The 14,451-nt window shown below is 53.4% G+C and overlaps 1 protein-coding gene across 1 annotated transcript; it reads left to right on the top strand.

The window, feature by feature from the left end:
* Positions 1–6,400: 6,400 nt before the first annotated feature.
* Positions 6,401–13,573, top strand: ZNF683 (zinc finger protein 683). Its single transcript, XM_008694562.2, is given in 7 exon segments — positions 6,401–6,477; positions 7,389–7,513; positions 8,178–8,382; positions 9,805–10,496; positions 12,000–12,128; positions 13,181–13,475; positions 13,478–13,573. Coding segments are annotated over 6 exon segments (1,512 nt in total). The 5' UTR covers positions 6,401–6,477; positions 7,389–7,399; the 3' UTR covers positions 13,555–13,573.
* Positions 13,574–14,451: the final 878 nt, after the last annotated feature.

Here is a 14,451-nt window from a genome sequence, read left to right as displayed (position 1 = left end):
CTCTCCCTCGCCCTCTGCCCCTCCCGCTCATGCTCTCTCTCTCTCAAATAAATAAATCTTTAAGAAAATTTACAACCATCCTAGTGGGAGTGAAACAGTATTCATAGGGGTTTTGATCTGCTTTTCCCTAATGATGTATGACGTTGAACATTTCTTTACATGCTTACTGGCCATTGGTATAACTTCTTTGGAGAAATGTCTGCATGAATATTTTTGCCCATTTTAGTTGGGTTCTTTGTCCTTTTCTTACTGAGTTATAAGAGTTATTGATGTATTCTGGATACAAATTCATTATCAGATATATGATTTGAAAATATTTCTTTCCATTCTGTGGGTTGTCTTTTCACATCTTTAAACACAATAAAATTCTGGGCGCCTGGGTGGTTCAGCCGGTTAAGCACCTGCCTTCAGCTCAGGTCATCACCCCAGGTCCTGGATCAAGTCCCCCATCGAGCTCTTTGCTCAGCAGGGAGCCTGCTCCTCCCTCTCCCTCTGCCTGCTGCTCCCTCTACATGTGCTCTCTCTCTCTCTGGCAAATAAATAAATAAAACCTTAAAAAAATTAACACAACAAAATTCACATCACATAAAATTAACCATTTAAAGTGAACAATTCACTGGCATTTAGCCCATTCATAATGTACAACCACCAGTTGTATCTAGTTCCAAAACATTTCCCTAACTCCAAAGTAAAATCTCTTACCTGTTAAGCACTTTCTCTCCATTCCCTCTTCTCCCTAGCCTCTGTCAAGGACCAGTCTGCCCTCTCTATGGATTTATCTGTTCTAGACATTCATATAATTGGAATCGTATAACATGTGACCTTTTGTGTCTGATTTCTTTCACCTAGCATAGTATTTTGGAGATGTATTTATGTAACATGTATCAGTACTTCATTCCTTTTTAATACCTGAATAATATGCCACTGCATATATATATACAACCACGTCTTTATCCATTCATCTGTTGATGGACATCTGAACTCGTGATTTTTTGCTACTGGAAATAGCAGGTAAACTAGACTTTATAAAATTAAAACCTTTTGTGCTTCAAAGGATTCCACCAAGAAAGGAAAGAGTAGCTATAATTAAAAATAAAAGTAAAAAAAGTGTTGGCAAAGTTGTAGAGGAATTGGAATCTTCAGACGTTGTTGGGGGGAATGCAAAAATGGTGCAGCTGCTGTGGAAAGCAGTTCACTGTTTCTCAAACAGTTAAACAAGTTACCATATGACCTGGCCGCTCCCCTTCTCGGCCTATACCCCAAAGAACTGAAAACAGGTGTTCAAACAAGCACCTGTATACACATGTTCACCGGAGCATTAAGCTGGTTGTAATTTAAAAAAAATATGTAATAAGGGGAACCTGGCTGGCTCAGTCCATAGAGCACCTGGTTTCTCTACATCGTTGCCAGCCCTTGTCTTTTATCATATCTGCACATCCACTTTAGAAAAAGTAACGTCTATACCCAATGTGGGGCTCAAACTCACAGACCTGAGATCAAGAGTCAGATGAGGATATTAGTAATTCTTAGCGTAGAAGATTTTTTTCTTTTTACCTTGAAAGATTTTGAGGAAGTTGAATGAAACGATTGTCAAGAGGTTTAGCACATAGGAGTCCCTTAGTAAATGCACCCCTTGCTTTTTCCTGGCTGCACAGGACTTTGTCGCATGGATGCACAGCATGGGCAGCGTTCCTCTGGTAGTGGACGTGCAGGTGGACTTCAGTTTCCCATTTCCTACAAGGGTGCAAAGGATGCCCATGTGCACGGTAGGTAGCGTTGCATAGTGGTTAAAAGTATATCAACCCTACTGGATTTGAATCCAGAGTGTGTGACCTTTTTTGGCCTCCTATCCTCTTGGAATGGTTGAAATGAGAGGATGGATGGGATGACCTCACATGTCGTTTGAAGACATCTCTTAATTTTGTCCTCCGGATTGGAAGGTCACAGGTGGGTGCAGGCGAAGATGCAAGAGTCTTGAGGGAGCTGGGTGAAATCTGCAGATGTGAAAGCTGGTGCACTCTATCTCAGGATCTCCCCACCCTAGGGTGTGAAGCCAAAACGAACTCATCGCATTTGACAGACTGTCCAGGAAGATGAGATAAGTGGGTGTCAGGCAGGGGGAAGGAGGTGTCAACCGCAGAGCAGAGTGAGGTGAGAGCATGGAACTCCCCACCCTTAACCCTGTCCAGAGTCACATCCCACACAGCTGCTTAGCCCTCTGAACCAATGGCAGTCCCTGATCCCCTCCTGACCTGGATTCCTTACCTGCTGTCCTTCAAAAGTATCTATGCAACAGAGCTCCAGGACCCACGCACAGGGCGAGCTGGAAGCTCATCTGGCTGGCCTCAAGGTTGGAGGTGGCCATGGTTGTGGATTGGAGAAGCTTTTGAGGTTTTCAAAGAGGAAGTAGGGCATTTGCCTGTGGTTCCATTGTTTCTCCCTCTTACTGCATGAGCCAGCTCGACACCTGTTCTACTAACAATAAGTCCTGAGAGTTGCATCCCACTTTCTATTTCAGCAGCACCCAGCCAGCCTTCTGGTAACTGCGCTGAGGATTTCCAGGGTCTAGGTCATGCTCCCATGGGCTATATTCCCAGCAACTCATCCACCGCCTGAGACATAGTTCTCATAGTCCTGAAGGGAATCCAGACTCTCCTGTACCACTTGTGGCTCTTTTTACCTCTTCAAGCTGCCCCTGTAGTAATTCTCCCTTGAGCTCCCCTTCCTCTCTGGGACGCGGCAGCTCCAACTTGGGTCATGTGATCTTGAGTCAGTCACTTTCTTTCTCTGAGTTTCAGTTTTCTTGCCTGTAAAACAGAACAAAAGCATTCATCTTGGAGGGTCATTGTACTGACTGAGTTAAGCAAAACGCTTCAAGATGCTTCTCAGGGTTCCTGGCCCATGGTGAGCGCCCAAATGCCAAAGGCTATAATTACTGTGGGGTGTGGACTGGCGTGGGGGCAGGGCAGCGCCGGGTGAGTGCAGTGGTCTCCAACTAGGGGCTAAAGAATAACACAGAATGTAGTTAATCTTGCCAAGTGGGGTGCTCAGTTCTGGTCTTCCAAAGTGAGCCAGGAACATTCATCACAACTTTAACACTATTCGGAAGCTGACTTGCGGATACATGCCTAACTAGGCAAAGACTGATGTACAATATTAACATTAACCCACATTTGTCAAGTGCTTGCTTTGGGCCAGCCACTGTTCTAAGGGCTTTACATGAATTAACTTGAGGAATTCTCAGAAGAACGCTGTGAAGAAAGTACTCTTTTTTTTTTTTTAAAGATTTTATTTATTTATTTGATAGAGAGAGACAACCAGCGAGAGAGAGAACACAAGCAGGGGAGTGGGAGAGGAAGAAGCAGGCTCCTAGCGGAGGAGCCTGATGTGGGGCTCTGATCCCGGAACGCCGGGATCACGCCCTGAGCCGAAGGCAGACGCCTAACGACTGCGCCACCCAGGCGCCCCTGAAGAAAGTACTCTTATTATCCTCATTTGACAGTTGAGGAAAGAGGCACAGAGAGGTTAAGTGACTTGCCATAAGGTCACAGAGCCGGGATTAAGTCCAGCGGAGCTAATATTCTTAGTCACTCCGCATATTACTTCCATATGGAGGTCTTTTCCAGGCTTGTGTGGAGCAGGGAAACAGTGGGAGTCCGCAATGCAGGAATGCAGTTTGCCCAGCCCTGCAGAGGAACACTATGCAGTCGGGAAAAAGCAGGAGGCCCCAGTAGACTGTTGGATGGAGAGAGCTGTACAACAGTATATGTACCGTATAAATCCATGGTGCATAAAAATGAAATTACAAAGTTCACTTACCTGTTTGTAGGTTTACACATAAATGTCTGGAAGCATAAACCCAAACAATTCACCTTGGCTTTGGGGAAACTGTGAAGGAGGGGAACTTCCATTTTTGTCTTTTTATTCTCTGCTGTTTGAAATGTTTACCATTAGTGCGTTTTATTTTGTCATTAACAGAAAGAGGAAGAAAGTGAGTGTGCATGAGCCGGGAGCCTGACGACCTCTGTCCAGCCCTCCAGCTCTTGTCAGAGTTCTCTCTGGTGTCTCCCACTGACTCCGGAAGGCCCTGCACCCTATTTCCCCTCCACAAGCACTTCCCAAATTCCCTCTGCTCCCTGAGGACTTGGCCTGGCCTGCGTCTCTTATCTGGGTCCAGGCATCTACACGGGCTCCCCAGCTATGAGGCTGTGGTCCTCTGCCTGTGCCACCCACCCCAGGGATGTCAGATGTGGGGACATCACAGTTGGGCTAATGACATCATAGTGGGTCCGGAGGCTGACAGGACAGAAGACCTAGCAGGGCCCAGGAGATGGGAGCAAGGAAGGGGTTGGCAGGTAGAGGCTGTTTTGGGCAGGAACTTGAGGGACTGTGCCCTCAGCCCACCTCCCAGGACATTCCTTTCAGGGACTGGAGATTCAGAAATCTCCAAGGCCGCTTCTAATCAAGAGGTTGTCCAGACGTTTTTGAGAGTTGGGAGCAGAGTATGATGCCAGAAGGGGGTGGAGTTGGCAGGTGGAAGATGGAAGCCAACCATGTGTGTGACTCTTCCTCGGGCGATGAGACTGGGGCCTTCTGTGGGTGCCCCCCTGTGATTCCAGGAAGGCGGTAGGGGAGGCAGTCTTGTGGCCTTGGAGGCGGGGGGACCCTAGTTTTTGGTGCATGGAGTTTCGGTGGATCGAGACTGCAAGGGGTGCTGTGGGAGGAGGTCCTCCGCTAATCTGGGAAAGGCAGGAAGCTGTGTGAACAGGTAACTAACCACTCGGACCCTTGACTGTTCCGGACTGAGCCCTGCTGCCTCATCTTCTGTTCTGTGCGTATATTATGCAGGATTCTCGGTTTAAGCTGTAGAAACCATTTCAGGCGGATTTAGGAAAAGTAAGTCCATTTAAAAGTTGTTGGGGAAACACACAGAATGTCTGGAAAGGCTGCAGAGGCAGGCCTGCAGAACAGGCTGGATCAGGGCAAGCTGGGAGGTCCAGGACCACACGTCTCCGGAGCAGCCCTGAGAAGATTCTGCCGCCTCCTCCGAACCGCTTTCTCTCCTCTGCGGCCCCGGAAGCCGAAGTGGCACCAGGTACAGAGTGGAGTCTCCACTGACCTCTACTTCAGGGCCACTGAGCTCTGATCCCGTCTGGATAGGGCCGTCCAAGTGGCCTGGTCCATGTCCTGTGTCTGCAACATGTGCTGGGACAGGGAGGTTAGAATTCAGTGTGTGGCCATGTTGGCTTTTATTATTATTTTTTTAAGATTTTACGTCTTATTTTGGCTTTTAGAGTGGGAGCTGCCTTCTGCCTCCCTCCAGACTCGTGTGGGGGAAAAGCTCCACAGGCTGGGCCTCCAGAAGACCCAACAGATGTCTGCAGGGGAGACAAAAATGAGTAGACAGTGGTCCCTGTCCTTGAGACTCTCCCAGACACGCAGGAGTAAGTTATGTGGGAAGATAATTATGACAGGAAGTGATGGAGGCCATAGTGGAGGTGGTCAGCGGCCAGGGGCTGGGCTGGCAGAGAAACACGGATACCATGCCCCCGGCCCATGGCAGAGGGTCCAAGATGTCCTGTGTGTTCCAGGCCACCTAGAGGGAACGGCCGGGTGGAGTTTGATGACTGGTTGGGGCTGTGTCACACTGGGCCAGACACTGTGTGATACAGACACACCGACTGGGCAGAATTTGAGTCTCCAGAAACAAGCACCTTTTCTTGCTCACAGAAATAATGAAGTTGCTTGGCCTAAAAAGCTGCTTCCTGGCTAATGGAGCTTCTCTTTTGATATCTCGTCATGCCCTACCAGCATTTGGCAATGTCCTTGAATTGTCCCTGTTGGGGCCTCAGTGCAGCGTCTGGATTAGAGAAAGGGTTTCTCGGGATAAGCAGACCAGAGTTGGGACAAGAACGAGACAAGCGTATTTACTGCCTGCTGGGCTTCCGCTCTGTGAGACCAGATTTCTCTGCTTCATCCTATGTCCTCTGCGTTGCCTGCTCTGTGTGTGTCTGTGCCCGTTCCTGTCCCTGCATCACCGTCACCGTCTTTGCCGTCATCATCACGGCCTGCCTCTCTTGGCTGGGCCCCCATCTCCAGAGGGACCCCAGCTGCAGCCTTTCAGCCCCGCTCTGTCCCTCTTGGACTCAACCTTCTGGGTTCTCTGAGAACCAGACGTAGCAACCCCCACCCACTCCACCTCCACACACTGACATTCCAGCAGCGCCGCTTCATGGTGGCCCAAATCAGCATCTTGTCCTGTGCAGTTGCCACAGGTGGGTAAGGGCTGGTGGCGGCTCCTTCTGTTCAGGTCTTGCAGGGCCCCTTGCCTCCCCGCCTACCCCCTTCTTCCTATTTGTGGCAACTTCAAATGTAACACCTTCCTGTCATCTCTCACACTCACTGGGGCCCCAGCCGCAGTGGCTGCCCTCCTGCCCACCTCCTCGCAGCCCCCAGAGGGAACCTGCGCAGAGCCAGGTGACGAGCCTCGTGCAGGAGAAGAGCCTCTGCTGGGCAGGGTTGGGCGGAGTCGGGGAAGAGAAAAAGGAGACCGGGTTTTGGAAGGCTGAGGTACTCGAGTGAATGTGCTAGGGCCCCAGGGGCGCTTGAGAAGGGGAGACGTGTGGCTATTGAGGAGAACGGGAAGGAACTTTGGGGCACTTGCTGAGGTGAGGTGGTCCCTGTGCTGTGTGGCCTTCAGGGAAGGAAGATGGAGAAGCGGGGTGCTAACTGAGTGGACAGCAGGGGAATCAGGGCATCTTCCTGTCAGGCCAGTCAGGGGACCCAGAGGGTTCTTGGCCTAGTCTGTCAGACAGTTCCTGGTGAGGGAGCTGAGCCTGGGCAGTCTGGGTGGCAGGACCCTAGGGCTTCCTCAGCTGCCCAGAAAGGCTGTGTGGATGATCGAGGGTGCAGGGGTACCCCTTGGTGGGGAGGCTGTGGTTGGTAGAGTCATGGAGGCAGAAGTCCCTCCCAGCATGGAACAGAGCAGCTTCTCAATTCTTGGTGTCCTCCAGGAAATCTGGAATGTTCCTTCAGGTCTCTGAGTTCACTTAGAAATAACCTCCATGAGGACATTCCTCTCTCTCCTCTTCCCTAGGGATGAGGATAAGGCCAGCTCTGCTCCTTACCCCTGATTTTCTCCATTCAGTCCTCTTCCAGCACCTACCAAGAGAGAGCATCACTGGCTTCTAAATGTCAGTACTGAGTCCTTACACAACAGCCTGTCCAACCCTCGTGTTTTGCAGATAGGGAAACTGAGTCCAGGAGGGGCAGTGACTGGCTCCCGGTCACCAGGTCACATGATGGTTTGGTGGAAGGGCCAGCTCTAGAAGCCAGGCTCCTCTTTGGAGGTCCTTCACTGCTCACCAGTGACTGACCTGTCTTCCCAGGTAGTAGGGGCATGAAGGGGTTATCTGTTCCAGACTTCCATTGTTGCCACATGGCTAAGCCTCTGGGGAGGACAGGGGGCTCCCCGTCCTCCAGCCTGGACTTCCAGCTCTGCCGAGGCGACCAGGTAAGGAGGGAATCCCAGCCCCATCTTTGAGGTCAGCCTGATTATGGAAGGGAGAGGATGTCAGGATGAAATGGGGGAAAATCTGTAGGGAGGAGATTCCCATTGTCCCCTGGGCCTGAGCATCCCTACCCCACCCTGCACATCGTGGGGATGTGCCCTTGAGGTGCCAGAGGCCCTCTCCCATGCCCCAGGGGCCAGACACTTCCTTTGGGGCATCAGAAGGGATAGAGCCTGCACCTGCAGGACGCTTGGCTGTATGACCATGGCCTGGGCCTTAGGGGGAGGGGATCCCAGGGCCATCTTGGGGGGCTTACAGTCTTTGATGAGTACTTTCTCCGAGTTCATCTTGGCTCCATTCAAAATAGTGTTGATGGTCTGAGACACAGTGGGGCCAGGGAGGTCAGGAACGGAGGCTAGGAGAGAGAACAGGGGTAGGTGAAGGGTTCTGGAGGGTAGGAGGAGGGCAATCCTGGGATGGGCATGAAAGTCCCCGAGGAAAGAAATTTTCAGCTGAGGGATGGGGAAGCCATTTAGTAGCAGACGTGGTAGAGGGAGGCTCTTAGCTTCTCTTCTCCTTTTGGAAACCAGACTGGAGCTGGGACCATCCCGGGGATACAGGTACCCTAGCCCCCCACCCCCAAGCCCCTTGCCTCCTGCCCTCCAGGTCTTCTCAGCTTGCAGGCCGCTCTCTGACACAGTGGATATCGGGGGCTTGTCCTGCGCCAGCTGGCTGCGCCCCTTGCCACTGGCACCAGCCAGGTCTGCCTTGCTGACCTGTCCCCAGGGCCTGGACCTATACCTGTGCACCCTGCAGCCGACACCACTGAGCACAGCCCCGCCGAGTCTCAGAAGCGATGTCTCCAGCACAAGTAAGTCCAGGGTGGACTGCTGCACCTGGATGGAGGTGGGAGGCGGGAGAGGACTCTTAGATTCCAGGACAGGAAAGGGAGGGGTCCCAGGGTCCCCGGACAGAGCCTCAGGCACTCTTTACCTCCACATTTTGGTTTGGACTTCTGGCCTTGGTGGGGGAGTGTTGGGGGGCGGGGGTGGTTTCAGGGGGTGGACAGGGGCTTTCTCGGGCAGGGAGATCTGGAGAACGTGTAGCCAAAGTCCCGGGGATTGAGGGGGGCGCTTTGTCTGCCTAGAATGTGTGAGCTAGAGAGGTCCTTATTATAAGAGTGGAGCACTGACTGGGAGCCCTCGGAGGGTGGGGTCCTGGTTCTGCCCTTTCTGGCTCTGGGACCTCAGCCACATCACTGAGGCCAGTTTCTTCTTCCATGAGAGCGGGATCTCACGCTACGCCTGTTCTAAGCTGTTGCATGGTAGTGCACTGCTTCATTGCACACTTGGGACCTCCTGACGCCGGGAACTATGCGGCCATGGCCCTCATTTCCTCTGCCCAGAGCAGAGAGAGAAGCCGTTCAGTGAGGCTGGCCGAGTGCATAAATGAGGATCGAAGCAGACAATCTACTCCGTGGCATGTTTTCTTTTTAGTATTTCACTTTCTGTCCTCCTAGCTTATCCCCCCTCCCTGGCTGTCCCTTCTCCGTCTCCCTTGCTAGCTCTTGTCTCCTTACCTCCTAAACATCCCCGGGGCTCCGGAACTCGGTCCAGAGCCTTCTTCCCTCCCCAGCCCTGCTTCAGTCTCCTCTCTCCTCTTCTTGCCTGCCTTCTTGTCTTGGAGAGCAGCGCGTTTGACAGGACCTCCTGCAGCCAGGGACACCCGCTGTGCTTGCGCTGTTGGCGGACCTACCGAGCCTTTTCAGCGGAGCTCACGGGAGTGAGGAGCTGAATGTTTATTGAACTTATTTTAATGAACTGAAATGGGATCACATGTGTCAAGTGACTGCCAGTTTTGAACACAGCAGCTCTCGCTCACCCTTAGGTGGTCTCATCAGGCAGGGCCCCTCGCACCCAAATGTATGTCTTCAGCTTGGAGCTCTCCTTGAAACTCCAAACCAACTAACTAACTAACTAACTAACTAACCCAACTGCAAACCAATTCATCCAGCTGCCTACTTGACTTTTCCACCTGGTTGTCTAATAAGCTTCTCGAATCATTTTCTCTCCCTAAGAGTGTGGAGCACTGCACAGACACTAGGCACTTCTGTCCGCAAGGGCAGATCAGGGAGGCCCAGAGAGGGAAATGCCTGCCCCCCATCGTCCAACAGGCTTGCAGGCTAGAGGGCCCCCCACACCCCTCGCCAAGCTAGCTAGCAGGCCTGGTTGGATGGAGAGCAGAACTTTCCCCCAGGCTGCAGGGCCCTGACCATCTTTCTTTTCCTGCTCAGAGCACCAGCCACCAGGGCTGCAGGCCGGCTCCGCGGATGATGAGAAACTCACAGCCAAGTACCCTGCGAGCAGGGACAAGAGGGGAAGCCAGCAGGAAAAAGCTGGCGAGGGGGCCCTCTGCCCATCCTTCTCTCCTCGCAGCGGCTCTTCCCCACCCCCCTGGCAGAACAGAAAGAGCCCCAGCCCCTTGGCTGTCTGCTCCTGCCTGCTGCCTGCTCCCATCTCCAAAGAACTCCCATTCTGCCTCCACCCCTTCTACCCTGTGTATCCAGTTCTGCCTCCATCTCACCTGCTCACCTATGGGGCCCCACCTTCTGTCCAGGGTCCCCCCCTCTTCGTGCTGCCCCCAGGCCCCTCCTGCCCCACCATGGCTATGCCCAGCTTGCTGACGAGTGTCAGTGAGCCTGGGCACCCCACTGCCCAGAGGGAGACCCTGTATCCTTCCCCAGGGGCCTCCCAAGCCTCTGGCCAAAGCCAACCTTCCCAGGCCCGGAATCGAGGTCCTGGAGCGGCCAGGACCTACTCCCCAGGGCTAAAGAGTGCGGGCAGGGCGGCTCCATCAAGGCGGGCGCCAGCGGGCTCCCAGCGGGGCACCACGGCTCTGCCTTACCCGCTGAAGAAAGAGAATGGCAAAATCCTGTACGAGTGCAACGTGTGCGGCAAGAACTTCGGGCAGCTCTCCAACCTCAAGGTACCTGCCCCCCGGGCTCCGCGGCTCCCCTCAGCATCCGCCCATGACCCCCTCCTGCCCTGCTTCCAGAATCAAGGACCTTAAAGCTGGAGCAACTCCTGGGCAGCCCCTAGGCTGTGATCTGGGATGGCTCACTTGGCCCCTCACTGTCATGTTTGCAGAGAGGAGACGCAGGACAAAATGGCCTCACCAAAGTCCTCTCCACCCTAAGAGACTGTCTGTGAGAGCATCTCCTTCCAGTCAAAAGTGGGGAAACTGAGGGAAGGGTTTGCCCAAGGTCACTTTGATTGCATGGTCACGTTAGGCCTTGATATTAGCCTCTCAGTGTCTAGTGCAAAGCTCTTTCCTGAACAACCATCTTTCTGGATCCCCAGTTAAGCCTCCTCTTGCTTATTTGTTTGAAGGTCCAGTGGGAGAGTGGGTAGATTTTAGTGAGTCTAGGTCACAGGCGTGACAATCAGCCTTTTCGACGCGGGACGCTACAAAGCAGCGTGTTGCCGCTCGGCCATCATCCGCAAGACCCCGGCCCGTGTCTGTGTGTCAGCCAAGTTGGGGATCTCTGCACGTGTAGGCAACACTGAAGTTAAGGAGAAGTTATGGCTGTTGAGGAACGACCCTTCGGGGTCCTCCAGGGTGTGAATTCTTAAACTTTAATGAGATTTAAACCTGGAGAGCCAGAAAACATGCAGATTTCTAGGTCCCAGTCCCAGAGATTTTGATTCAGTGGGTCTGGGGCAGGGCCTGAGAATCGGCATTTTCCACATGCTCCCAGGTGGTGCTGAGGCTGCTGGTCTGTGGACCACACTTTTTTTTTTTTAAAGATTATTTATTTTAGAGGGTGTCTGGGTGGTTCAGTTGGTGAAGTGTCTGCCTTCCGCTCAGGTCATGATCCCAGGGTCCTGCAATCAAGCCCGGCATCAGGCTCCCTGCTCACGGGAGGATCCTGCTTCTCCCTCTTCCTCTGCCTCTTCCCTCTGCCTGTGCTCTCTTTCTCTCTCAAATAAATTAATTAATTAAGAAAAAGATTATTTATTTGAGAGAGAGAGAGTGAGAGAGAAAGCAGGGGGAAGGGGCAGAGGGAGAGGGAGAAAGAGTCCCAGCAGACTCCACCATAAGCATGGAGCCCAATGCGGGCTCGATTTCATGACCCTGAGATCATGACCTGGGCCGAAGCCAAGAGTTGGTCATTTAACCGACTGAGCCAGCCAGGCGCCCCTGGACCACCCTGTGAGCAGCACTGCTCAGGATATATATACGTGGGCCATCCCTTAGCTAGCCTTCTGACCACTGTCATCTCCCCTCCCACAGGGCACCAGAAAGACTGAGGGTATTCTGGAGAATGGAAGAGAGGCCCTGAGGGCAGTGATGGGGTAGCAAGGGGACTGAGAAACCTTGATGCGAAATAAGGGTCCTGGGGGAACATGGGGAGAGATTTAGACAGGATCCCAGGCCCTGCTGGAGGGTTCCGGGCAGTTGGCAGCCTTTCTCCCACACCTGGCTCAGGTCCATCTGCGCGTGCACAGTGGGGAACGCCCGTTCCAGTGTGCCCTGTGCCAGAAGAGCTTCACCCAGTTCGCCCACCTGCAGAAGCACCACGTGGTGCATACTGGGGAGCGGCCCCATGAATGCCTGGTGAGACCCTCCTTCCCCTCCCCTGTACTCCTGCAGGCTGGTGAGTAGTTCCAGGCCCCTGGAGGGATGGCACCCGTAGCCTTCATTCCCCAGTGCTCCTGAACAAGTGGATACAGGACCGGAGGCAAGGGTGGAGGCGGGGAGGGAGGTGAAAATGACCCCTGTCAGCCTGGAAGGGCCAGAATGTGAGACTGGAGGTGTCTCCCTAGGCCTGGAGTGAGGAATAGAGATGTATGTCTACAGGAGGAGAATAATAAAGCTGGGGAGTCCTGGGGAGTGGATACCTGTAACCTACTTCCCAGGCTTGCTGGATAAGTAAAAGTCCTCGTGTGTGCGAAGTACGCAAACACTACAGATAACGTCAGCTCGATGTTAGCTCCTTCTCCCTTTGAGTCTTGCTACATTCCTCAGGAAGTCAGAACAGCAGGAATTCTTTCCCCAATTTACAGAGGCAAACTTGAAAGAAGCATCATGGTTCTAAGTCTGGGCTACTTGGGTTCAAATCCCAGCTCTCCCTCCAACAGGTGTGACCTTTGGCGAGTGGCTCTCCTCCTCTGAGCCTCTGCTTTCTCACTGTCATAGAGAAGTTATGCTAGGACTTAGTCATGCTTCCCCAGGGTCCTGGGGAAGACTCTATGAGACCAATTCCTGGCATGTGGCAGCTCCCTGTAAATGTTCATTACGCCCACGAAAGCTGTAGGCCCACGCTTAAGGGTCCTATGTGATGATCTCATTCAGTCCATCATACCTATGAGGTTAAGTATTAATAGTCACATGTTACCAATAAGGAGAACAAGGCTCAGGCAGGAGATGTCACCTATGCAAGGTCATCCAGGGAGTAGGAACCAGGACACTAACCCAGGTCTGCCTGGCTCCAATGTGCCAGACGCTGTGGGTCCCAGCGAGAAATCATGGGAAAAGCTTCCAGGCTGGCGTTACAGGGAGGTGGTGGTGGTGTGTGTTGGGGGGGGGGGTGTCCGGGGTGGGGAAGGGGAGCAGAGTCCCAAGCCAGCCAGGTGGGCAGAGCTGACACCAGTGCCCATTCCCACCAGATGTGCCACAAGCGCTTCAGCAACTCCAGCAACCTCAAGACTCACGTGCGCCTGCACTCGGGGGCCCGGCCCTTCCGGTGCAGTGTCTGTCCACGGCGCTTCGCCCGGCACATTCACCCAAAGCTGCACCACAGCCTGCACGGCCCACGGCCTTGCGGCCTAGCTCACACCCACCTGCCCTTGACGTCTCTTGCCTGCCTTGCCCAATGGCACCAGGAAGCCCTAGATCTCATGGCACTGCCATCAGAGAGGCAGACGGGCTGGGATTTGGAAGAGGTCAAGGTGTCCTTGGTCTCTGGGGAAAAGTCTGGGCAGCCAGTCTGAGCCCTGGTGCTAGGACTGCCTTGGGGAGGGGGCAGGAGCAGAGCAATTAAAGGATTTTCTCTACGGCAAGTTGAGCCCTCCGGAACTTCAACGTAGCGGGGGAAGCCACCGTGTATCTGTCAGACTTCACACCTTACCTGGAAGCAGGTCAGGGAACACAGCCAGGGAGAGCCTATGATGCCCGCTCATGGGGTGGGTGCTTGCAGCCATCCACATCCGGCTGGATTTGGGTCCTGCTGCCTGTCTGGGACCTGGGCCTCCAATCTCAGCTTGCCAATGGATAGCCCAGCCTTCCAGGACTCTGCATGGTGCAGACTGTGCTGCCAAGCACTGGCCACATCGCTCTCTTTCCTGAACAGATGTTCCAGCACCTGCCTGGGTGTATGTCTGCTGCTTCCCATCACCTTCCTGTCTCACAGTTCCTGGGAAGCCAGTGTGCCTCCTTCGCTGGTACTCCCTGCCATGGTCAGGTGGGGTGTGCATGCCAGGATCTGAGGGCCTCTCCCCCCGCACCGGTAAGGGTGGAGGGGCAGGAACACAAGGAGGTCAATGTCCATTCATGACCCAGAAACACGAGGTCGTCCCGTGTGCCAGGACCACTCATCACAGAGGGCAAAGGGCTAAGGCGGTATGAGTCCAGGGAAGGCGTACAGACCCTACAAGGAGTATGAGGGAAGAACTGGCAAAGAGAACCTGAGGAACTAGGACCCTCCTAGTGACCTCTCTCCCTGCAGTCCCAGAGGATCCTCTCAGATGTGCAAGGTGTTCTGCACCCCCCGGAGTCGGGACTAGGGAGATAGCATCAGGTGGGAAAGGGCACTGGCTGGGAAGCAGGAGACCCAGGTTACATTATTAAATAATAATAGCTGGCCAACGTCCAGCAGGGGGCTCCGTTCGCGCCCCCGTGGCTTTGAGAGCTCTTCCCCGCCCCGCCTCCCCCCCCCCCC

The sequence above is a fragment of the Ursus maritimus genome, unplaced genomic scaffold (assembly GCF_017311325.1).
Source record: "Ursus maritimus isolate PB19 unplaced genomic scaffold, ASM1731132v1 scaffold_32, whole genome shotgun sequence".
Classification (NCBI taxonomy): domain Eukaryota; kingdom Metazoa; phylum Chordata; class Mammalia; order Carnivora; family Ursidae; genus Ursus; species Ursus maritimus.
Note: the sequence above shows the minus strand (reverse complement) of the source record. Positions and strands in the feature narration are given on the sequence as shown.